General features: G+C 49.6%; 1 protein-coding gene across 2 annotated transcripts in view; it reads left to right on the top strand.

Annotated features, from left to right (window-relative positions):
- The window catches only part of CTNNBL1 (catenin beta like 1), a 158536-nt gene extending 133652 nt beyond the window's left edge, over positions 1-24884 (top strand). For both annotated transcript variants that reach the window (XM_081832805.1, XM_081832806.1), the window contains 3 exons: positions 13805-13942; positions 14174-14246; positions 24691-24884. In XM_081832805.1, the coding sequence (XP_081688931.1) occupies positions 13805-13942; positions 14174-14246; positions 24691-24779 (300 nt within the window). In that variant the 3' untranslated portion in view covers positions 24780-24884. The remainder of the gene's footprint in view (positions 1-13804; positions 13943-14173; positions 14247-24690) is intronic.
- The last annotated feature ends 724 nt before the right edge of the window (positions 24885-25608 follow it).

Here is a 25608-nt window from a genome sequence, read left to right as displayed (position 1 = left end):
GACAGACATCTGTCTCCATGATGCCAAGGCCATTTTGCTGGGCACTGGTGAACATTCCAAGGCCATTAGTGCTCAGCAGCCTCAGTGTTGCTCAGAGAGACAGGGCAGGGTGGGGGACGAGGGACGCATTTGTGAGCTGTGCTCTCTGCCAGCACTCGGGCTCCGTCCTGGCAGATGTAAAGTGACTCGGAACACAACGACCTCTTTTTCACCTCTCCTTCATGCACTCTTCTCTCTTAAGTCGTAAACAATTTGCTGCCTCACCCCACCCCATCTCCATTAAACTTGGATGTCCTACACCCATTGGGAACTCAGCAAATATTTGTTGACTCGAATTGAATGCTTATTTCTCAGGCATTTGATGACATTGACTGTCAGATCAGTAATGAATAAATATCTCGCGCACTTCCACACTTCACCAGGTCTGCAACAAAAAAGACCTTAGGGGGCAGCTGGGTGGCTCAGTCGTTAAGCGTCTGCCTTCGGCTCAGGTCATGATCCCAGGGTCCTAGGATTGAGCCCCGCGTCAGGCTCCCTGCTCAGTGGGAAGCCTGCTTCTCCCTCTCCCACTCCCTCTACTTGTGTTCCCTCTCTCGCTGTGTCTCTTTCTGTCAAATAAATAAAATCTTAAAAAAAAAAAAAAAGACATTAGATAACAGCGTCCGGTACTGCCCCAGATAATGCGGGTCAGGTATTGACAGTTTTAGTGTCTCAGAACTCCCATCTTCCCTGGACACTTGAGACTTCCACGGGCACAGTGCAAATGGCCACGGTTTGCAGTTGACCAGGATTCACTGGAGAGAGTCCAGTCATTTGGCAAATATTTCTCAGGCACCTGCTCTGTGCGAGGCACCAGGCCAGCCACTGGCCGGGGGTGAGAGTTAGAAGTGCCCGTGGGAAGAAGGGGCCCCAGGAGCGGTGCTGCTGGCGAAGGCTAGAAGCGCCCAGGGAGCAGGAAGCAGTCGACTGCGCCTGGGGGCACCCTCAGCTGTTTCGTGCAGGAGGCCAGGTTCAAGCTGCACATTAAGAAATAGACACACATCAGGCATTTCCAACTGAAGAAGAGCAGGAGCAAAGCAGGGGCAGAGGGAGCCAAGTTTGGGGAGTGAGTGGGAAGTTAAATCCCAGGAGCAGAGGGAAAGAAGGGAGAGCGTGGGCTCTAGAGCCCGGCTTCCTTCTGCTTCTGACTGCGGACAAGTCACTTAAACTTTTCAGCCTTATTTTCTTCCTCAGTGGTGTTTTCTTTCTAAGGTGTATGTCCCAACCTGTGTACTTTGGGGAATTACAGAGGTGGGATTTAGTGACCTAACACCCGAAAACTGTTTCACAGGGCTTGGCACATAGCCGGTGGCCAGAGAACCTTTCATTGTCTCTTTAAGGACTGTCTGCACCCCATCACTCCTGCACACGCGCGCGCGGACACACACACAAACACACACACACACACACACACACACACACACACACACACTTTCTAACTCCCCTGGGACTGCAATATTTTGCGTGATCTGGGTGCCCTCTGTTTCATTAGCTTCCTCTCCCACACCTGTGCTCTCCTTCCTGCCTTAGCACCTTTGCATTTGCTTCTCCCCACTGACCTCACTCTTCTCTTGCTGGTGCTTCCCTCCATCTTCAGGTCTCAGCCTAAATGTCACCTCCTCAGAGAGTTTTCAGTGATCACCATATGGAAAGTAGCATCACCCCGTCTCCAGGGCCCCTTCATAACCTCTCAGTATTTGCTTGTTTACTCTCTGTCTCTGGGGCTGTCATCTCACTTGTTCATCATATTCTAAGGACTTACATAGTGACTGACATGCATTAAATGAAGGACCATCGCTCATGAGATGAAATTAACATTTGTCTCTGGGTATTAAGGAAAATTGAAGGTCCTGGGTTTTTTTCTAAATTGTTCCTTAACTCTCATTTTTAACCCTCTTCTTTTGTTTGCTGTATGATTAGCCCCATCATCAAAAATATCTCAGGTCATCTATGTAGATTCTGTGGCCTACCTGTGGCAGTGTTCGGCAAGGTGAAACACTCCTATTTAGAAGAGTCTACAGGACAAGCTGATAATTCTACACACATTCAGTTGGAATCACATTACTGCAGTAATCTGTAACTGGCAAAGACTTCCACGTCTGGGGCAGTGGTCCACTGCTTTCATATTGTCTTCAGTGACTGCTCGATTCCAGGGCCACAGTGTATCTGGACATGCCCTTGGGGCTCCTGGTTAACAAGATTTGACCTGAACTTTTAAAGGGCATGTAATTCTTAGTCTTCTAGTGAGCAGCAGTTCTCCATGATCTGTAAATATCCAGGATGCTTGTCTCAGCAGATTTTATCTGACTCCCCAAACAACACCAAGTCCAGAAAATACCAAGGTCCCTGTTACTGGGAAGATGTCCTGACTTCTCATTGGTTCCTTCTGGCTTCCCTCGGTTAAATGTACAGAGATGCCTGGCTTCTGACTGTCAGAAGTGAGACATAATTATATAGGTACTGGCAGGGATTTTTAAAGAGGGAGGAGAGCCTTGGAGAGAGGTTTCCCTTTTTTAGTTCCTGGGAAAATTATACTCAGCAGGTTTATTCAAGAAAGTGTTTTCACCACATACTTTGCACTGTAATGACTTACAGATTGCATGCTAATTTTGCCACAGTTAAATCATTCTAGGCTTTATCCTGGAAAGAGAAGGATGGACTCCTTGTAATGAAACAGTATCCACAGGACTTGATGTCTGAAACAGACTTGGACTATTTCCTTAGCATTTGACACTCATTTAAAGATCTGTACAGAAGGGGATGGAGCAAAGGAATGGATGCGTGGGGTATGTGATCCTAAAGCACTGGGTAAGGATGTAGACAGGAGAAGTAGGAGACTGCCATTGATTCTTCTGCTAACTGTCCTGGAGGCTTCTGGGGCGTGCTTTAAAAAGAGGGAGTCTTGCTGAGAGTTCCTTTCAGCTGTTCTTTAAGCTAGTCGTTCCCAGACTTTCTCTGTCCAAGAATTTGCCAGAACACAGCTGGTAGCCAGTAGAAGCCAGTGATGGTGGGTGCTTTTTCCTCTCCTTTAGACACCCACCAATGTAGCCATATGCACGTTCACCCTCCGTGGCCCCCCCTGCCAGCCCCCTTCCCAGTCAGTCATCCTTTCTGCCAGTGGAGAAGTCAGAGGAGCTCAGTTCTGATCCTGTGCCTCTGCCACTTACCTTGCAGTGTGGCCCTGCGTGCTCTTTTTGGCTTTTGTCATCTTCCCTGCCCTCTTGTTCCAGTGGGGTTCATAGGCTCTCCATTGCTGTCCTCACAGGCTTGCTGCAGGCCTGGTTAGATCAGGACTGTGTGCTGGGGACTCCCAAGTGTCTGCTGACTCCCTCCCACGGGACATTACCCCGAGTTTTTTGTGGCTCAGTGAGTTCAAAGCCTGGTCTGTGGCCCTAACCGTGTATCATCCGCTCCCCTCCTTCACTGCACCGGGGCCAGTCACCAGTTTCACCAGGTCAGAAACCTGGGCTGCATCTTTTTCCTCCTTTCTCTCCTGCTCCCGCCGTGCATCCATCTGGTAAGTTTTACCTCTGATCTCTGTGCAGCCTCTTCACGTTCCCCTGTCCTCGCTACCGCTGTGGCCACTCGGGCAGCCAGCATCTTTTCTTCTTGTAGGAGTGGGAGTGCAGTGCCCTCCTCACTATTTTCCCTGTCCCTAGGTTTGTCCTCTCCAGTCCATTTCCCACACAGTAACCGGAGATTTTTCTAAACTGAAAATGCAGCTACGCCACTCCCCTACCCAAACCCAGTGCACACTGGCTCTGTGTTACCTGCAGGATGGGCTCTAAATTCCTTTTGGGTCTTGCCAGGCCTCTCCCGCTGGGGCCCCTGCCTGCCCCCCTCCCCCGGGCCGCATCCCTCACCACTCCTCCCCCTGTGACGTGCAAAAGCTACTCTGTACCACCTGTGCCTTCCTAAACGTTCTTCCTTTGCCCAGAATGCCTCTCTGTGCCATCTTTCCCATAGCCCTCTCCTGCAGCTGGCTAATTCCTCTGTATCCTCAAGAGCTTTGGCAGAAAAGTCCGTCAATAGATGCATGTTGAGTGTGTACCATGTGCCAAGCGTGCTGCTTAGTGTTGCCATGCCAGTGCCTGCAGAAAACCTCCTGGACCCCCGTGGCCCCCTGTGCTCCCCTGTGCTCCCCGTGCACGGCAGCCTGCACGCCATAGACCCAAATCTTGCCTCTGCCTTCAGTTTCCTCATCAGGGAAAGGAGGAGAGTGGTAATACCTATCTTGAAGGGTTGCAGGGAAGATGAAATAGATCAATATATAGAAATCACTTAGAATAGTTTCTGGCACAAGGAAGTATGCCGTAAGTGGTAGCTATTATTGTAAGTGTTTTTGGCCTCTATACTTGTCTCTCTCTCCCTCTAAAGCTGGGTCTCCACAAGCGGGGCCTGATCTTCCTTCCTCAGCAGTCCCAACAGGATTGTTATTTTCTGGCCTTGTGTTCTTGTATCTGCTGTCATGGAAGCTCTGGTTCTCTCAAGGCTGGCTTATATGTTGTCAAGATTCAAATGAGCAGTCGTGGGTATTTTTTGTTTTGTTTTGTTTTTCCAGCAAATTTAGAAGTGGAAGACACACCCATCATGGAGGCATCATGGTAGCTAGAAGGAACATGAATCCTGAGGTCATACGGCCCAAGGTTGAATCTCAGCTCAGCCTCACATGAACTCTGGCAGGGGATGACTTGCCCCGTGCGTATTTTAGTTTTCATGGTAACTTTACCGAGGGTCATTTTGAAGATTAATGAGATTGTTTGTAGCAACCAGTCACATGCTTATGTGGGTGGGCTTAACACATAGTCAGTTCTCCTGTGTGGGCAAAGGTCTGGCCTGAGATTCTTGGATACTTACCAGAGCTGCTGTCAGCTAGTTAGGCATTCTCCCTCCTCCCCCCACCAAAAAAAATCCCCCCCCCTTTTTTAAAGTTTTTATTTATATATTTGACAGAGAGAGATAGCGAGAGCAGGAACACAAGCAGGGAGAGTGGGAGAGGAAAAAGCAGGCTTCCTGCCGAGCAGGGAGCCCGATGCGGGGCTTGATCCCAGGACCCTAGGATCATGACCTGAGCTGAAGGCAGATGCTTAACCGACTGAGCCACCCAGGCGCCCCAAAAAAATCCCTTTTATTATTTCTTCAGCCTCAGTTTCCCCAGCTAAAAAGGACTGGCTGTCTCTAGGATCCTTCTCTAACAATCTGCCCTATTTTAGAAGCTCTTAGAAGGTTTTATTTTCTGTAGTGTTTGTGTGCACCCTCCCCCGCCGCCACACACACACATCTCCACTTACCTATCTCTCCCATGACTTAAACTCTTCCCTTGCTTTTGAAGAAAAAGAGATGGGCCTTTTGTAAATGGTGGGGCAGTTCTTGCCCATGACTACAGACAGTAACTGTGACCCATCGGGGCTCTGAGTCACGTCCCTTCTTATTAAGGCAAGAGGGATTCTTATTGGTTTCATAGCAGCTTCTTTTATGACTGTCTCCTTCCATCAGTGAGGGGCAGCTCGCTGCCTGTCAGGGGCAGATTAGAAATGGTATCCACATGTTCATTTGGAGGCTTGCGACTTGCCTGCTGAGAGAGATAGAGGCGCAGGTGGAAAGGTGGTGATTCGGTAGTGCTCCTGAGGACAGATTAACATTTAAAGTGAGGATATGGCTGGGGGAGAGGAAAACAACACACAACCCTGCAGAAATGGCACCTTGACACCACACGTACCACCTCCTTGTGTATCTTTGGAAATGAATCTGTTTATTTTAGCAGCCCCCAAACAGGCTTATGCTGCTGTGAATTGCAATCTGTTCTACTTAATGTGCCATTCACTGAATTACCATCTAAGTTTTTATTCTAGCCCTCTCTCATGGAATGAGCAACACAAAACCTTTCCGAGTGTCTTCTGTGTTTCTGACTTTCCCAAATTACATGTGGAATTTGCTGGTCTAGCTGTAGATTCACACACACACCCGCCCCCTTTTTTATTTTTTAAGATTTATTTGTTTAGGGGCGCCTGGGTGACTCAGTCGTTAAGCATCTGCCTTCGGCTCAGGTCATGATCCCAGGGTCCTGGGATCGAGCCCCACATCAGGCTTCCTGCTCAGCGGGGAGTCTGCTTCTCCCTCTCCCTCTGCCCCTGCTTGTGTTCCCTCTCTCACTGTATCTCTGTCTGTCAAATAAATAAAATCTTAAAAAAAAAAAAAAGATTTATTTGAGAGAGAGCATGCACTTGTGAGCAAGAGAGCACAAGCAGTGGGGAGCAACAGAGGGAGAGGGAGAGGCAAGCTCTCAGCTGAGCAGGGAGCCTGTTGCGGGGCTCGATCCCAGGACCCTGTGATCACAACCTGTGCCGGAGGCAGACAGTAACCACTTAACCAGCTGAGCCACCCAGGCACCACTTGCCCCTTTTTCCTTTTTTTTAAGTTTCTTTAATTTACAAGGAAAAGACAGGCCCAGGAAACCACAAGAGGACCTCACATTTAATACAGCTGGTTTGCATTAGACCCTAGATACGGCATCAAGAAAAAAATGCTATTTGTTCATATGCTAATACTGGAAAAGGTCTATAAAACAAACTTTTTCCTTCTTTGGACTATGAAAGGAATCGCAGGCTTGGAGCCAAACTTTGTCTGAAGGGTGGACGCAGTCAAAGTTCCCAGCTCCTCGTGAGGAAAAATGAGAAATCCGTGAAAGTGCTTAGCCCAGCGCCTGGCACACAGTGAGGATTCGGGAAAGGTTGCTGTTGTCATTATCCGTGTGTTGCATGCATCCCATCTCTTGCCAGAGTGAAAGGACAAATAGAAAAAGGTCTTGGGGGGCGCCTGGGTGGCTCAGTTGGTTAAGCGACTGCCTTCGGCTCAGGTCATGATCCTGGAGTCCCGGGATCGAGTCCCGCATCGGGTTCCCTGCTCGGCAGGGAGTCTGCTTCTCCCTCTGACCCTCCCCCGTCTCATGCTCTCTCTATCTCATTCTCTCTCTCAAATAAATAAATAAAATCTTTAAAAAAAAAAAAAAAAAGAAAAAGGTCTTGGACGAGGAAATCCCGTTCCACCAGAGTCTTTAACCGAAACTCAGTGACAGTCATTTGACATCTGTCTCAATTTTTCCATCTGTGAAATCTGAAAATGATATTTGAAATGTGCATACGCAACACAGGGCATACCAGCAAGTGAGGTTAATGAAGATACTCTGCTTTCAGAAGTAGAAGGTGCTTCTGTGGCAGTTGGGTTGTCATTGCTTCACAAAGAAGACAGTCACCTTCACTCTCCTCAGAGGTGGGAGTTGAAGGAATTAATTTGTGAAAGACTTCCTTTAAATCTTAACTCTCCTGTCTCATTTCAGATACAGTTTAATGCACACACAGATTGTCACTCTGAAATTTTTTAAAGTAAGATATGTTTACAGTACTTTAGGAAGTTACTGGATTTTTGGAATTTCTCTTTAATCTCTGTTAATCGTATTGCCGTTTGAAGAGCACTCGATTTTCATGTCCCGATTGTTTCAAGATGGCCTAAAGTAGCAGATCCAGGGCTCGTCTCTTTGTCACGGGGAAGTCTAATTTATTGCCAGAGGATGAGCTCATTGTCAGTGACCATTGTGTCGTGTCAGGGTGACGCTTCCTGGCTCCTACTGAGGCCTTTGTCGTGGTGGCTCTTCTGACTGTCTGGGCGCACAACTAAGTCAACCACTTCAGCCCGTCCATATAGACACCCAGATAGAGGCAGAAATCCATCCCATCTGGTGATGGAGGTGCCTCAGTCCTAGATTTGTCCTGGGTTATCAAAGCTAAAAGGAACCTTCTAGAGCATGAGATCAAGGAAGACAGGTGGGGGCCTCTGCCATTCCCCACCCTGCAGTCAGCACAGACAGAGCTAACTGGTCTCAGAGCTCCTCTCGAACAAGCTCCAGTCGGCCCCACAACCCTTTCCCACGTAGAGCACTTGACAGCCACTGCGGTGAGTTAGAACGGGCGCTCCAAGTGAAACCTTGTTTCCCTTCCCTGACCCAGCGCGGGCTTCTCGTTTCCAAGCAAAGAAGCCGAGGCCACGAAAAGTTAGATGACCTGCCTAAGGACACTAGTAAGTTAGTGTTAGTTTGTTTAGTACTCTGTCCCGTCTTGGCAGAGGAACCTATTTGTAGAATTAATACATCATCATTCAGAAAACTCCCAATGTCCAATTAAATGCTTCTTGTGATGTCAGAGGGTCTCTTAAGAGGGAAAGAAGGCAAGGGAGGTTGGGTATCTTTAGAATGAGGTATTTGTGGCCTGTTGTACCCATGTACTAAGTTTAGTACCCACATGCTAAGGGTGTGGAGCTGCAGGTTTAATCTTTGCATGGGCCAGCCAGCTTCACTCTTTTTTGTCTAGTCACTTTGAAGCATATCTTATTGGTCAGTTGGGCAGAAGTCATTCCCTCCCTACCGCTAGTGAAGCAAGTCCACTTGTGTGCTCAGTGTTCTAAATCAGACTCCTTTGGTACTTCCAGAGCCATCTATGAGGGAAATAATAGGGTGGGGAGAAGCTCATGATGATACTAGAATGTTTATATTACTTTTATATTACTTCAAAGACTGAATCCTAGCCAGACGGTCATGAGTTGGGTTGTACTGGCAGCTATCTTGGAGTCTCAGATACCCCGAGAAGTCTTTCCGGGGTTAGTTCTACTTCCTTATCGCCAGATCAGTTTTTTTTTTTTTTTTTTTTTTTATCTCGTGTCTTAGAATCCCAGAAATGGAGCCAGAAATTCGTTAATCCATTTATAATAAAGGTGATATATGATCCTACTTCTTCTTAAGATGTTCCTACAAGAACTATCCCCAAACTTTCTTATTTTCCATCAGAATGATACATAACCATCTTGCTTCTTTTATTTCCCTTTAAACACAGAGTGCACGTTTGTGCTCAACTTTTCTGAATCCAGTCAGCAGTAAATATTCCCTGCCCGCAAAGTTGTAACAGGCTAGATAAGGTGCTATCCTGACAGCAGTCACCTTCTCTGCTTGCTGGTTTCTATGATGCTTCTAAAACTGTCAGGACAGAGACTTCGTCTTAGAAGTCAATCTCTGTTTCATCTTTGTGCATGTTCAGCGCATCGATGGTGATGCCTTTCTTGGAGATGAGCTAAAGTCGTATCTCAGATCTACATTTGAAATTTTCACTTTCAAATCATCTGGCCGTATATCTAAAAGTAGAATGTTGAATTGAACGTTGTCAGAGTCTTGAAGTTCTAAGGAAAGAGGAAAAAATGGAGTTTGGCATTGCTCTCTTGGGTCCATCCTTTCTGGATGACAATATTTAGAGAAATGAGAAAGTACGGGATGTGCCTGTCTGGTTAAAAGAAGATCAGATTGTGGGGGAGAGTGTGAAAAAGGAGAAATCACCAGGGCTCTTCTGACCTATTTGAAGAAACTTAATTTTGCTGCACTCCATTCTTGAGCCTCTACCCCTCTTACTTGGCATCTTCCTTTGTTCTCGAAGACAGCTCCAAAATCTGCCCCCACACAAACATGGAGGTGTGAAAAGAACACGGACTTGGGTTTGAATCCCAGTTCTGCCACCCGCTGGCCTTGGGGAGGCTCCTCTGTCGAGTCCCATTTCCTCATCTAAAATGGGGGTAATAATCCCTGCCCTCCAATATTTGTGAGAAGCAAAGGAATTTAAAAGCACTCAGACTCGGTCTGACACATCACAAGCCCTCAGTAAACACTGGCTGTTCCTCCTAGGGGGATAGATGGTGGCAGCAGTGGGTTTTATTCACGCTGTCTCACACAATGCCTCGTATGTAGCAATCAATCAAAAATAACATGATCTGCCGATAGCCAGGATCTTTATAAGCAAAAAACACACTCCCTTACTCCTTTCTAACCTTTCTTTTAGTGATATTGGTGTTCCACTGTTGATCTCTCTCACCCTAGCCAAGTTGACTTTTCTATGCCTTGATCCATGCTGTTACTCCTTCTGCTTAGAATGTTCTTTCCAGCCTGTCCAACTCCTTCAGAGACCACCTCAAATGTACATTTCCTTTGAAGTCTTTTGACACACACCCCCCCCCCCCCCCGACAGACATAGTGTGTCCTTCTGGATGCCCACGGCACGCACTATAATTTGAGAGGCCCTTGATCATAGATGTTACTACATTTTTAAAAATTAACAACTTGGCAACGTTATTAAGCTATAATCTCCTTGATTATTGTGAAATCTTTTGTTTATCTTTGCTGCCCCCAGCACATCATACCCTGGCCTACAGTCTGGTGTTCAGGAAATCTTTATCAGGTGGACAAATGGAATGTGTTCCACTCCAGTTTCCATGTTGGCAAACCTCTAAGGTTTTGTCACCTCCTCTCTCCTCCATCTGATCTGCTCCTCACAGAGGCTAGTACTATGGCCTCCCAGCCATGCACTCTGCATGGCTCTCAGTGCTGGGAGCCAGTGTGTCTGCCACACAGGAGTTACATATTCTCATTCAGGACATCTCCCTGCTCATGCAGCCTGTGGCCCATCGTGTCTCACTTCTCTGGCCAGCGTTCAGGCCCCCACCAGCTGGCCATCCGAGGTCCTGTCCCGCACCACGTCTGATGCTCCCCCTTCTCCCCATCCACAAGAGTCTTAGCACACACAACTCATTAAACAGCGCTGAACTTCTACCTGCATTTTTCAGTCCTATTTGACAAATGCTTTCCAAGAGCCCACTGTGCTCAAAGTACTATGCAAGGTGTTTTCTAGGGTACAAAGAAGAGTGAAACACACCTCTTGCTTTCAAGGAGCCTACACAGGAAAGAGACACACATCGGAATAACTGCTGTAAGGCAGGTCATGGGAGGTGCTGTAAAAGAGGTATAAATCCAAGTCTTGAGGGTTTTCAGGACCGAAAAATTCTAGTATCTAGCTGGAAAAGTTTGCAAGTTGGAAAACTTTGAGAAGTTTTCAAAGCTCTCAGGAAAAGTTTTGAAAGGAATATCGCATTTTAGATTTTAACTATATTATGATAGAGATTGGGGGCTGGGCAAAGTACCAACATGGCAAGCAAAGGTGAGTAGACAGAGAGCCGAGGGCAGGCCTGTCTGTTCTGTGTGCAAGGTCGGGGGGGGTGGGGCAGGCTGCTGGTGAGCAGAGAGCAATGAGCAGCATGAGGCCTCATGAGACCCCTGGATGTCCTCATCCTTAAGGCCTTCATTCTGCTGTCTCTCAGGAGCCTGGAAGGGTTACCCAGGAGTCACTTCTTCCCCAGATGCCCTCCCATCTTAGCCAACCATGATCAGCACACCACCTGTCATTATTTTTAATATCCCCTTACTCTCCGGTCATTTCCTGTGTCCCTGTGGCCTCCCCAGACAGTCGGCCCCTCCATGACTAAGACCAGGGCATCCCCTTACCTTCATTTTCATTCTTTTTCTGCCTTAAATCAGTGCTTAGAATGGCGCCCTTGCCGCTGGGCGCTTAGCTGGGCTGGGATCTGAGCACTTGGTATTATGTTAATCATTTCCACCTCAGAGGTGAATCAGACAGGATTCCTGTCCCCAGGGAGTCCATATTCTAGTAACTGGTAATCATGTAATTACGAGCAACTTACTTAACCTCTGTGTGTCTTGAATTTTGATTTGTACAATGGGATTAATAATCTCCTCCCTGCTCTCTTTAAATGTGGTACTCAGGACCATATATATATAATGACACTTTAAACCCTCCAGCATTATAGAAATGTAAAGTGTTAGCAGCAAATGCTTTTTGCATGAGTGGAAGTCAGGAGTAATTTTGCTTCCTGTGCCCCAGCTGCTGAACACTTAGGAGTTCTGGAGCAGGAAGTTACAATTATGAGTAAATGAGAAACTAAAGAGACCCTTCTATTTTTAAACTCCTCAGACATCAGTCCAGTGCTCCATGACTACCTCATGAACATTAACACTATTACCAGGTTACCAAGGAATTTGCTACTAAATGAAGCTAGGAATTAGCGGTGATGATTTGCCAGAAAGTGCAGCCCTCCTTTGCCTCAGACAGAGGCCTTTAGGAGCAAGATGAAAAGTAGCCTTGTGTTGCTACAGGCTGGCCCCTTGGGCAAATGAAGAAGTGCATTATCTGCGTCTAAATAGTCTCTGAAGGATTCTTGTTGGAGATTGATGACCAAGTGGTAAGTCCTTCAAGTTTGGGAGAGTGGAAAGCAGGGTCCCAGGGGCTTCTATCAGTGACAGGAGCCCGAGTTGTCAGAGGGAACCATGGCCATAAAACTACTGACAGAATTAAGAAATGGTGTTGTCGTCAAAAGCATGTGTCAAGCACCTGTCTTCTCAAGCCAGTCTGCCAATCATGTGGGATGAGTTCCTCACCCAGATCTTACTCCTGAGAGCTGACAGCCCAAAACAGAGATGTCTTTTCCCCTTCATTCAGTGCGTGGATGTTTACTGAGTGGGCACATGAAGACAGAATTCAGTCCCTGCCTTACCAGAGTTCATAGTCCACCCTTATGAAATGAAGGGAGTTGTAGATGGGAGTTAGCAACGGGGCGGGGGGTGATGGTGGAAATCACTGTGCGAGAGGAGGTCATGCAGGGGAGAGGCGTGTTGAGGCATGCTCAGGAATTTCGGAAAGGAGCAGTGTTAGCCTTCCATAATCAGGAAAGGTGTGGTAGAGGTAGCATAAAAGTAGTGCTAGCTTCAGAGATACTCCAGGATCCTAAGGAAGGAAGGAAGCGAAGGCCCAGAGATGGGGAGAGGAGCTCTGGTGGCAGAGGCAATAATAATCCACTAGTTGGGGAACTCAGGGATGGTGGTGAAAATGTCCTAAGACAATTGTGCCGGTTGCACAGCTCTGAATATACTAAAAGCCATTACATTGTGCACTTTATTTTTTTTTTATGATTTTATTTATTTATTTGAGAGAGAGAGAATGAGAGAGAGCATGAGAGGGAAGAGGGTCAGAGGGAGAAGCAGACTCCCTGCTGAGCAGGGAGCCTGATGTGGGACTCGATCCCGGGACTCCAGGATCATGACCTGAGCCGAAGGCAGTCGCTTAACCAACTGAGCCACCCAGGCGCCCCTCATTGTGCACTTTAAATGGGCAACTTGTATGGTATGTGAATTGTTATCTCAATAAAACTGTTTAAAAAAAAGAATCCACTAGAGAGGAATAGATTTGAGGACAGCAAGTCTGATAGGTCTGGGATTGCAACGGTTGAGGAAAGACTCCTGTTGGTCGCTGGGGTGTTGGCCTAGGGGAGTGCCTGCTGGTGACGTGAAATGGAAAGGGTGGTGGCATTTGCTACTGACGCAATGTGAGCCCAAAGGGGCACGTGTATGTACAATGGGTGTCGTGCCATCACCATCAGCCTCACCAGGGCATCAAGACAGAATTGTGGAGGCAGGACCGCTCTTCCCGAGTTTGACCTGACTGGGGAGGGAAAGAGAAATCTGTAGGTCTTTTAGAGAGGTGATGTACCGGGGCTGGAAGCGAAGACTAGAGAATGAGTGGAAGCAGATAAATAGCTGAGATTTGTGTCCCCATCAGCTTATTTTTTTAGATTGAATATGTGGATGAGATCATTTTGGCCTTGACTCATTGCATAGGTAAAAAAAATGGGCTTTGATCTGACTCCCTGGACCTCTAGTCCATTAAAAATGAAAACATAAGAAAGGTACTTTAGAAGATAATGGGAGGAGCAAGAGACATCATGGTGGAATGGTCTTCTGGTGGTGGTGGTGGTGTAGTTGCTGTTCTTTTGTGTATTATGGGCTCACTGGCCAGTTCATTTGTCCCAAATGCTCATTCACTTGCAGGACATGGTCCGGCGCGGGGAGATCATAGACAACGACACGGAGGACGAGTTCTACCTTCGGCGCTTAGATGCGGGGCTCTTTGTCCTTCAGCACATCTGCTACATCATGGCAGAGATCTGCAATGCCAATGTGCCCCAGGTAAGAGGGGCTGCCCCTGACGGGCCTGTCCATGCCTACCTCCTTCCTGGCCCCCTGCCTGGGCAGAGACTCCAAGAAAGAAGCGGATCCACCCTCCTTAACTCCCTGCACTCTGTGTGGGCCCGCTCCATCGGGTGGGCACGAGGTGCACGCTGCACAGGATGGATGCTGGTGTCTGCCAAGACAAACCGTGCTTTTCCTTTCTCTCCCCTCCCTTCCCCTTCCTCATAGATTCGCCAGAGGGTTCACCAGATCCTGAACATGCGAGGGAGCTCCATCAAAATCGTCAGGCACATCATCAAGGGTGAGTTGTGTGCTGCTTGTATCTGAGGCTCTGGGAGAGCTAAGTGATGCTTACTTTCTGAGTCTCTGTCAATATCCCTGGCATTCGGTGCACAGCATTCTCTGCACTGCAGGCTTAAGTGTGTTGTCACATGCACTGTGTGTCCAGGTCATCTTTGTCCGGATACAGAGGACTGGCCTAGGTATTCATTCTATGCCTCTGACCCTTCAGTTCCAGCATTTAAAATACATAACAGACAGCAGGGCTTAGAAATATTTGTTAAAAATTAAAAATAAAGAAAAAAAAAATAAAGAAGAAGACAAAGCAAGAAACAAAAAGCCCAGTTCCAAACTACATGTAGTGGAAGGAAATTGCTTTCTTAGGGGGAAAAAACCAAGGAAGTAACAGGAAATACCCGGAATTATGCAAGACAGCAGGAAGTGAATCTGAGGCAGTGTGGTGTAGCAGAAAGAACATACCTGCCATCCAGCCTTGGCTCTGCCTTCCCCCAGCCATGCGAGTGTGATCTAGAAGAACTTTTGCAAAGGTTCAGGAGACACTACAAAACAGCGTCCAGTTCGTACCCAGCGGTAGATAGTGCCTGGCACACAGATAGTGCTCAGTCAGGTGAGCGTCCCTCCTGCCCTCAGCTACCCCAGGGAGTCCCTCCAATGCTGTGACATCTTTGGGACCTTCCTCAGCTGGAGGCTCCCAAGGCCTGCATTGGTGTGCAGGCTCGCAATCACAAGGGTACCTGAGCTGGACTCTGTGCCCGTGGGCCCCTTAGCACAGACTCACACACACAGCAGTAGAGGCCCGTACTGGACACGGCTCCTGCCAGAGATCAGAGAGAGCCAGGGTAGACTGGTAGCTGTGGGCAGATTTTCATTTTCCCGCTCTGGCCCATGTTCTGCCCATTTCTAAGGTGAAGGAGTAGGCTAAATTTACTCAAAGGGTTTGCCTGTAAGTGGCTTATAACTCCCATGACAGGTGGGAGATGAAATGTGAAGATAAATGGTACATACAATAAAGTGAAGAGAAGTTAAGAGCCATGGTCTCTGGGATCCGGCTCCTGGGACTGAATCCTGGCCTTGTTACTTACTGTGTTACCTGGGGTGAGATACCCAATTGCTCTTGTGACCTCATAGGATGGGTGAGAAGATTAAATAAGATGATAGATTGAAATGTCTGACCCTTAATAAGTTCTCCGTAAATGTTAGCTATTATGAATATTATGAAATATGATGATGATAATTGTCATCATCATTATCGTAAGTGAGGCATGGCTACAATCTTACGGGAAGTCTCGTGAAAGTGGCATCGAGCTGGGTCTTAGAGACTGGGACCGGGACATCCCAGGACAAAGGAACAGTGTGCGCGAAGGCATGGGAGCAGGAAACCCCGTGTTTAGCACGGCCACCCCAGGCCGGTGGCAGTGGGACCTCCACTGTGTCCGTGTTGCAGACAGAGACTTTGAGGTATTGGGGTCTCGTTTTCTCCCTCAGAGAAAGAGGAAAGGGAAACCGTTCAGGAAGCAAGCCCAGCACCCTGTGAGCCCAGCACGGCGGCATCCTGGGTGCTCCTTCCCCGCTCCGTGTCTCGCTCGCGTGAATTACTACACAGCATGTCAGGCTGCCTCCTCCCCGAGGTGAAGCTGTGGTGATTGGCAACTCCAGTTTGTAAATGGCGTTTACGTCTAACACCCACTTGTTCAATTAGAACTTTTCATCGCTCTCGGCTCTCCTGTCTTGCATTCAGGCTTCTCCCTGCACTTCCGTCCCTGCAATCAACACAGTGATCTTCTGAGAAAGAAAGGGTGTTTTTAATGGATACTGACATGTAGTAGGTGGATGTTTTCCTCTGTGAAATCCTCACACTTATACCTTAGGTTACTCAGAGTTTTCGGTTGTTGTGAGCCAGCTTCTGTCTCCCTCAGGTCCCGGTCTAGCCCCCCAGTGCGTCGTGAGCTGTCGGGCACAGACTGGATGCGGAGTGGAGATTTGTTGATGCAGCGGCCTGCGCACATGCCGCGTTCGTTCCCGCCACTCTTGGTTCTCTGCTCTGTTGCTTTCTTTCCCCCGAGCTCTGCCAGGGCCTCAGGCCGGCCCTTCGGTTCTCCCTCCATCACGCTGCCCAGCCAGTGGGGTAGTAAACCCGCCAGTCCCGCCTCTAGCCTCCATCTTGAATCCGTGCAGCGCTCTCCATCTGTTACTTCCCATCGGAGCACCCAGTTTATTTCCTTCCTAGCCCTTATCCCGATGTGTAATTGTTTTTATTTATGCCTTTGTTTACTCTTTTTGTGTGTCTCATACATTAAAATGTAAGCTCCATGACGTGGGGACGTTGTCTGGCTTGTTCACCGTGTCTCCTCAGCACCCAGAGCAATGCTGGGCACGTAATGAGAACCCAGCGAATATTTTACATATTGTTGAATTCAGCCCCACCCTTGTGCAAATTGAATTTGGCAGACGTTTGCTGAGACTTGTCTCGGGGCTAAGCACCATGCTAGATACTGTACTCAGGGGCCACACGGCGCCTGCCCTCGTGGAGTTTATAATCTTCTGGGGACACGGATGTGTAAGTGACCAGCCGTAATTCAAGCTAAATGACATACACGCTGCATCAGCTACTGAGCCGGCATTTGCCGAGTGCCGGGCTCTGTGTTCAGGACTAGAGATGCAAAGAAGAAAAAGCAAGAGCCATATTTTTGAGACGTTCACAGTCGAGATACTCGAAACTAATTACAACGTGCTAAGTGCTGGTTGAAGTTGTGAACAGTGTGCTAACGGAGTGGTAAGAGCAGTTCTGGAGAGCCAGGCCATTCCGTGGACTCCCAGAGGAGGGAGAGGCTCCTCCCAGGACTGGGAAGAGTGTTCTGGGGGAAAGACACATTCCAGGCAGAGAGAGATGGCCCAGGGATAGGACAGTATATCAAAGGGTTATCGACCTTGCGTGCACTGGCAGGCACCCGCCCTGGCTCACTCCCACCTCAGGGAAGCCCTTCTGCCTGTGGTGTTGTGCGGGGGAGCGGAGCCCCTGTGGCCTGCCTGTCTGCAGCCAGCGATCCCCTCAGGGCTGTGTTGGTGTTAAAAACTGGTCAGGCTGGCTGGCGGGGTGGATGGCTAGACTGCTCAGGCCCTCCCCCTTAAAAGCCTTCACTCCCTCCCCCTTCTTCCTCCACCCTTCCTTCCATCAAAAAGCATGAGAAAACAAAGCCTCATAAAGAAAACCAGCTCATCAGTCTGTCCTCTTTGATTTTAATTTTGTTTTCCAGTTTGAGTTGCTTCCTTTTTTTTTTTTTTTTTAACATCCTAATTAGATGCAAGCTTTTTCTTTGATTTTATGGCCTACATATTTCCTAAGTTTTGCTGGCAGGATGACAGCTGATGTATCCCTTGAGGTCCCAGGAAAACGCTGATGAGGCAAGCCCAGCAGGGGTCTTTTCCCTTTGTATCTCAGTCCCCTTTCTCAACCATTTTCCTCCCTCCTCTTCTGTTGGGGGTGCCAAGAGAGCTGGGAATAATTGATGGCTCATTAAAGTCCTTCTTTCTGCAGACTGCTTACTCGGCGCTCCCAAAGTCCAGCCTTCCCTGGAGCTGGCAGCTGTTCCAGGCCTGAGCACTGTGGCACCCACGTAGGAGAGGGTGGTCTCTTTGCCAGAGAAGGGCAGGCCACACCATGTGCCCCATGAGGGCGGTGACAGTCTTTCTGCCTGTCATCTTGCGCCTGGCCCATGACTGGTGCCGACAAGGGGCTCAGTTAGTGCTTACTGTGGGTGGGGTGGGGGGGACGGGGGTGAGCTAGTGCTTCAGGCTTCTTTGTGCTCTTCCAAAAATCCAGGACCGTGGTAGGTAGAGGGGTCACTCCTGAGCACGTCCTCTGGGCCAGGCTTCTGTGTGTATTCTCTGGTTCTCACAACAGCCCTAGAAAACAGGATTACAATCTCCATTTTGCAGATAAGGAAACCAAGACTTAACGGGGGTTAAGGGACATTACCTGAGTCACTAATAATGTTGGAAACCAGATCAAAACTCAGAACTATATACAGTCGTTCTTCCATCTGGCAGGAAGGAAACCTCTAAGTTGTTGGTTGGCTGATACAGTCCTCCCATCTTTTAAGAAAGAAAATTGAGGGCATCCACTTTTATAGAGCACCCACCTGGCATCACAGGGCACTAGGTGGGCTCCTAAGATGAATGAGACACTTAGAAGGCCCTGTCCCCGGGGGCATACAGTCCCATCACAGGTGAAATGACTGATCACTACACAAAGCAGCATGAAGTCAGTGCTAAGACACAGAGCGGGAGTCACGAAGGCAGAGTTCATTCTGCTGCAGATTAAAAGGAATGAAGATCCAGGGAGGCTACACAGAGGAGGTACCTTTTTTTGGTGGTAAAATATATGTCAGGATTTACCATTTTAACCATTGTGACCGTCACCACTTATCCACACATTTGATTTTCATCTTGTAAAACTGAAACTCTGTACCCATTAAACACTCACCCCCCATCTCCCCTCCCCCCATTTCCCTGGCCCCTGGCAGCCACCCTTGTCCTTTCTGTGAAGCTAATAAGTGACTAAGGAGGTGGCTTCTGGAAGCATGTGACAGACCTCTAAGGGCAGGCACAGATGTCCATCCTTGAGGGGCCACCTCCTTGGATGTGGTGTAGAAACTGTGACCTGGAAATACTGTTTAGTGTAAATACTTGTGCCAGGTGTTACCGTGGAAGCTGCTGGCAAGTCTCTTCAATGTCTTAGTCACTGGCGAAAGTTGTCGGAAGACCGTGTGCCTGCCGGGCTGTTGTGCAGGGGAAAGCTCAGAGGATTACTGACTCAAAAACTCTTTGGTGGCAAAAAGACTGAGCCAAAGACTTCAAAATGCTTTAAGAAATTGTCTCCTCGCCCTTTGATTTGCTTTTGGGCTTTATGGCTTGAAATCTCCTCTAGAAGCTCATAAACATGTATTTCCATATTGATTTGGGGCTCTTGGTAACCTTAGCATTGCCTCTGAGATTTTGAAGCTGCAGAAGCTGACAGGATTTCTCTTTTGATGACGTGTTGATGTGTGCGTGACTTGCCCCAAGTCGTGGCTACTTGTGACCACTAGAGTGTTCGGAGGCAGGAGAGAATCCTGGAGAGGCGTGCATTTCACCTTGGGCAGCTTGTTACCCTCTCTAAGCCACAATCTTTCATCTGTGAGTTGGAGATAAGCTGCCTCACCAGGTTCTGTGAGTCCGGGGAGGCACCGTGCGCACGCACATGCTTGCCACAGGTCAGCTGCTTTATTGCTGGGATCCGCGCGTGAGCTCCTCCAGCAAGAGACAGATCGGAGACACACAGACCCACGTGATTCTGGCTCTCTGTGTAACTGCATAAGTTAGTAGATAATGTGTTTGAGCCTTGGTTTCCTCTCGGTAAAACACGGACCTGGTGTGTGTGAATATTGCTCAAGTCGAACTACAGTCAGGCACCTGGGACAAGAGTACGTGCTCAGCAAATGGAGGCTCCCTCCCTGGCTTTCTTGGCCTAATCCTTTGACCTGGAGGTGACAGCAGCCTGGACTCAGCACATGGACGAGACTCCTCGGGGCCTGGTGGGGGAGGGGAGGGTGCTTTCCCGGCAGCTCAAGTGTCCTCGGGACAATGAGAACATGACCCCTGTTAGCATGATAAGTATCCTCCTTTTTTTTTCTTTTTACTCTTTTATTTCTTTTTCTTTTTTTTTTTTTTTAAGATTTTATTTATTTTTTTGTCAGAGAGAGAGAGCACAAGCAGGGGGAGCTGCAGGCAGCGCAGGTAGAGGGAGAAGCAGGCTCCCCGCCAAGCAAGGAGCCCGATGCGGGACCCAATCCCAGGACCCTGGGATCATGACCTGAGCCGAAGGCAGACGCATAACTGACTGAGCCACCCAGGCACCCCTCTTTTATTTATTTTTCATGTGCTTGCTTCTTTTTGCTTTTTTTTAAATTTTATTAATTAATTAACACCATAGAGTACATCATTAGTTTTTTGATGTAGTGTCCCATGATTCACTGTTTGCGTACAACACCCAGAATCCTTCTCCTTTAAGTGGGTGTCATTTTAGTGGAATCCCTGATGCACTTGTGTCCTGTAGCTACAGGTGAGTGTCCTCCTTCTAGGGAAGTGTGACACTAGACCTTCCAGGTTCATCGTTGTCATTAAGGAATCTGTTACACATGGATTTTCCTTTCCCAGTTTCTAGTCTGTGGTTATGCCTGTGTCTTCCAGAGTTTTCAGTGTGAAAATAGGGGCATTCTTCTCCTCCCTCACCCCCTTCCTCCTGCATTTTTTAAAGGGTGAGCATTTGAGGCTTCAGTTTCAGGGGTCTGGACCAGGCTTGTGAACTCGGCCCAAGTCTCTGCCCTGAAGACAGTTCTCCCCACCCACTAGCCCCAGGGCCCCTCCCTCTCCCTCTTAACATAAACAGAACAGCTTGTATTCCATGTCTGAATAGTAAACCCGCTGTCTAAAGTTTGCTTTAATATTTATGCGTTCAGCACTGCTGCCTGTTTTTGAGTTCCATCAAAGCCTTTATTATAAGAGCATTTGAAAATGCTGGGGCAGGAGAGAAGGGAGTTGATGTGCACACCATCTTTTTCACTCTCTCCAGCCCGACTCACCCTCTTCTTCTTCTCTCCCACTCTCCTCCAGCCCGCTCTCCCTCTACCCCACTCCCAGTTCCCCCTTCATCTACCATCTCTCTTTTTCTGCATTCTCTCTTCCTTTCTTAGACACACACACACACACACACACACAGCAAAGAGAACTCTTCCCCAAGACCTCTGGGAGGAATCTGTTCAATATTTATAAACTGCTGCAGCAGCTATAATAACCAGAGGTAGCTGGCACCACCAAGATTTGCTCCAAATAGGATTCTACTATGGAAACAAAGAATGAGTAGGGGTAAGGGGCGGAGAGTGAGGGCGCGGGGCACAGCTATGCCGGCTGCCAATGGCCGGGGAAGAGCACTGGGGCCTCATCTGACCTGGTTCTGGGCCCAGCTCCATGGCTGGCTTGCTGCGGGACCCTGGCCAGTCACCCGCCCTTCAGAGTTGCACTATGTTTCTGAGGGCCCTGCCAGTTCTGACATTCTGACCCGCTCCACATCTGTGGCCACTGGGACCCCTTTACCACAGGACATGGCATCCAGAGTCTTAGCCTTTGGGAGGACTTTGTAGCCAGAAGCCCTGTGGGGCTGGGCTGCTTTGGAGCGCTCACAGTGCAGTTTCTCCCCAGGGGGTAGGGAACAGGCAAGGTGGCATATTGCTTAGTAAAAAGATACCACTTTGGGGACTGGCTCTCCCGCCCACTGGCTCTTTAGGTGCCTTTTTCCCAACTCACACATGTTTTGGTTTGAATTTCAGCCTCTCTACCGTCCCGAACTTGGGCACGTTGCTCCAGTTCTCTAATAAGCTTCAGTGTCCTTGTCTGCAGACAGGGATGGCATTCTCTCCCTTGCACGATTGCTACCAAGATCAGACGAGTCATCATACCTCCACACCTGGCACCCACTGTGAGGAGACAGCCCCTCTTCCACATTGTGCCTGTTCTGTTCTCAGCCTGTTGCCAGACACCAGCGAATCTGATGGTTTCCCCCTTCCCCACAGAGAGTAACAGGAGATGGGCCATGGGATGGGTACTCTGTGTGCTTGTATTTTTTTTCTAAGGCCTTGGCCTTTTCTAATTCCCTTGATACGGACTTTGGTTTCCTCTACCTGTGGGTCTCTAGAAAGAGATTAGGTCCCTACAGGGAAGCTGGCTTGAGTTGGAAAATCACTGCCCCAAAGGATCAGACTGTTCCTCCACTTCCCTCCCTCCTGGGTCTGAGAATACAGTAGGAGAGCAAAGTGTTAGTTCAATCCATTAAGACTCTTGCTTCCAGACCATGCCTCTGGGGGTATTAAATGCTATAATGGTCTTTTCCCTGTCTCCTGGGGCAGCAACTACTAGATGATTCACACGTGAGTAAGAGATAGCACTTACGTACAGCCCTTTAGCTGTCTCTGCAGCCCAGATCCTGTTCTCCCATTACCCCAGCCCTTTCTTTAAGGGGCCTTTCATAGAAGGCATCACAGCCATTTGCTGGTGGAGGTGATGAATGCATCTAATGGAAGAGGACTATTTCCAGGGGGAGACACGCAGCTGGCACATGTCTGAATCCCAAATCCCGTTTTCCGGCACATGCCCAAAGTAATGAAGAGGAAGGAGGAAAAATGAAGAAGTGGCAGGAGCAGAGTTATTCCCCAGCACGGTGGGGTGGGAGGAAGCAGGGGAGGGGTTGCACACTTTCTTCTCTCTCCCCGGTCTTTGTCTGACTTGGATCAGCAGATGTTTTATTATGTAAAAGCCTCTTGCCCAGAGTTGTCTATACTACCTGAAGCTGCCCAGTGTGGGGAGCAGGGCAGGGACGCAAGCAGTCACCCTAGTCCACTACTCTGAGAGCTTGTGCACCACGCCACACTGACAGTTGACTCTTGGCCAGACTCTGCTCGGTATTCAGCCAAAAGTAAGGCACATGCCTCTGCCTTCCTGAACCTCCCCATCAAGTTCAGGGTGGTCTGGAAGTCGGGCCTGTGATGGGGACCCTGGCCTGAGGACAGGAGCTAGAGGAAGAGGGCACCAGGTAGGCTTCACCAAGAAGAGGGCCCTTAAGAGGGGCCTGCAGGGATATGTGGGCTCTCCACATGTGGCCCTGCTGGCCTGAGCAAAGGAGCCTCGGGGAGGGAGCTATGTGTCTTGAACATCTGTTATTTGCCAAGTACTTTCTATACATTTTCAGAGGAGACCCTCCCAAGGTCACTTAGGATTGTGAGTCGGAGACAGGGTTCAAACCCAGCCCACGATGTCACACTGTCTCCCCTCTGTGAGTCTGCGGGCAGTGAGAACACTGTCCTCCCTTCCCCTTCCAGCACATTCTCTGTCCTTCCTCCTGGGACTCACTGCAGGAAGCCCACCCCCACCTCCATGCCCTGCACTCCAGTCCCTAAGTCCCACAGCATTTCTGCACCGTATGCCCCCACCTCCTAAAACCAGGGTGACTATATAATTTGAGGGGATACTTTTGAAAATGAAATGGAGAGCTGTAAGTATCGTGCTGGGATAACTGGGTAAAGTCGATCACGTGGTGACCTATCTTGATGCTCTGATGGTGTTCTCTGGAGATCTGTCTTCACTGTCATCCTCTGTGTCCTCCTCCTTCTTAGAGCATTCTCCTTGCCTTTGTGCTCTAACTGAAACCCACCTCTCCCAGGGGTGGGCCCTCTCCAGTGGTGGCTCTTTTCTCCCACGTCCTCCTGCCACTGAAGACAAGGGAGGACCATCTCGACACCATTGTTTCTCCCACCTCCCCATTTACCTAAAAACTTCCAGCTGTGTGAATCTCACATCCAGGGACTGCACCCTAACCCCTCCTTGGTGGTGCAGCACCGGTTCCCCTCATGGGGGATTACAAGGCTTACTGTCACCTTCTCCACTATTCTGCCATACTTCTTGGTGATGTCCATATCCACGTGTCTCTCTAGCACCCCACTTCCAGCCTATCTTCAGAATGCATGTAAAATCTGAAGACTTGTCACCCTTGCTGTGACCTTCTTGGTCCCAGCCACCATCAAATCACATCTCCCACTTTCTGCCCTTGTCCCCTTCAGGGCATCTCCCACACAGCCACTGGAGTGAGCTGTCACTCCTTTGCGTAGAGCCCTCCCACAGCTCTGGGCGCAGGGGAAAGGCCAGAGTCCTTGCAGCGGCCCACAGGCCCTGTGGTCTGTGGCCGCGCCTTCCTGTCCCCAGGGCCGAGCTCCGGCCACACGGACCTCCACGTTCACCGTCCACGCTCAGAGCCTATTCCCTGGCCAGCCCTCTGCCGCTCGCTCCCAGGCCTGCCCAGCGGAGTTTGCCTCAGGTCTTCATCATGTCTCTGTGAGGCCTTCTGACAGCCCCCCTCTCTGTGCTATTCACTTGCTTGTTCCCCCACTAGAAAGTGGGCTTCACAAGAGCGGAGATTTTTCATCTCTTTTGATCATTACTTTATCCCTGTTGCTTCAAATAGTGGTTCTCAAACTTGCGTGTGTCGTCACTCCCTGGACGGCTCGTTCACATGGACTGCTGGGTCTGTGCGTGGGTCTGAGTTGGGCCCCAGATCTGTGTTTCTGACAAGTTCCTGCGTGCTGCTGCTGCTGGTCAGGGTTACGCTCTGACAGACGCTGTCCGGGGCAAGCGTGCCCGTGGCAGGCACCCGCTTCTTGTGCGCCGATGACCGCATGCGTGAGTGGGGGGTGCGGCTGGGGAGGACTCAGTGAGGACAGGTGAGCCGGGCCCTGTGCACCGAGCACCTCCGGCCACGGCGGCCCCGGGGGGTGCTGATGGAGGTGTTAGCACAGCATGCGCCTCGGCAGGAGCGGGGATTTAGGGAAGGCCATGCCTCACGCTGCCTTTGTCTCCCCCAGAGTATGCGGAGAACATCGGGGACGGCCGGAGCCCAGAGTTCCGGGAGAACGAGCAAAAGCGCATCCTGGGCTTGCTGGAGAACTTCTAGAAACCCCCTTGGCCTCAGACAGCATGGACTCTCTCTGGGCCTCCATCCAGAAAGTTTTTACACGGCACCATGTGACTTTGGGGCAAATTAAAGCTAGTTTTGGTATTCCTGGCTGGCATTCTTTGTAGCAGAGCAGTACCCTCTGCTCTTCACCCGGCACTTTCCCAGCAGCTGTCCTGGGACGCCTCTGAGGAAGGTCAGTGGTGGGCCTCACTCGCTGTGAGGGAACGGAGGCTCAGAGAGCATCACAGTGGCCCCCGCGGCTGCTCCGGAGTCCTACGGGGAGGCTGCCCAGCTGGAGCGGGGAAGGGGAGCGCGTGGACTGGTGACCTCTCTGGGCCTCTCAGCCCTGACCCGAAGAGTGACACAAGGCACGTGGCTCGGGCAGAAGCAGCCCCGGGGAGGCTTCCAGGGCACAGTGAGGCCAGCCACCCAGAGCACACAGACCTTGGAGCAGCATTCCGAACCCTGGCCACCCCTCAGAGTCACTGGTCGGGAGGGAGCTCGAACAAACACATCATGGTCGCGCCCCCCTCCCCCCGAATGATGAAATCGGGATCTCGGGTGCGGCCCACGTGCCGGGTCGAGTTCTAGCTCCAGGCAGTTCCATGCATGGGGCGGGGGGAGCACCACTGGGAGGGCGGAAACAGGCCTTGGGCCCAAATTCCAGCCACGCCTGCCAGCCTACCTTCCTTGCTCTGCAGAGGAGGGGTGGGGCTCAGGGGGGCGAGCTGAGTCATCTAAGCGTGCGGCGCCCACTGGGAACCTGAGAAGTGGGGTCTCCTTTGTTCTTCCCTTACACGGCTGGGCCTTCGCATTGGAACCCCAC

Source organism: Leptonychotes weddellii, chromosome 10 (genome assembly GCF_054177405.1).
Source record: "Leptonychotes weddellii isolate Sample4059 chromosome 10, ASM5417740v2, whole genome shotgun sequence".
Classification (NCBI taxonomy): Eukaryota; Metazoa; Chordata; class Mammalia; order Carnivora; family Phocidae; genus Leptonychotes; species Leptonychotes weddellii.
The sequence above is the reverse complement of the archived record's forward strand: the minus strand, read 5'-3'. Positions and strand labels throughout refer to the sequence as shown.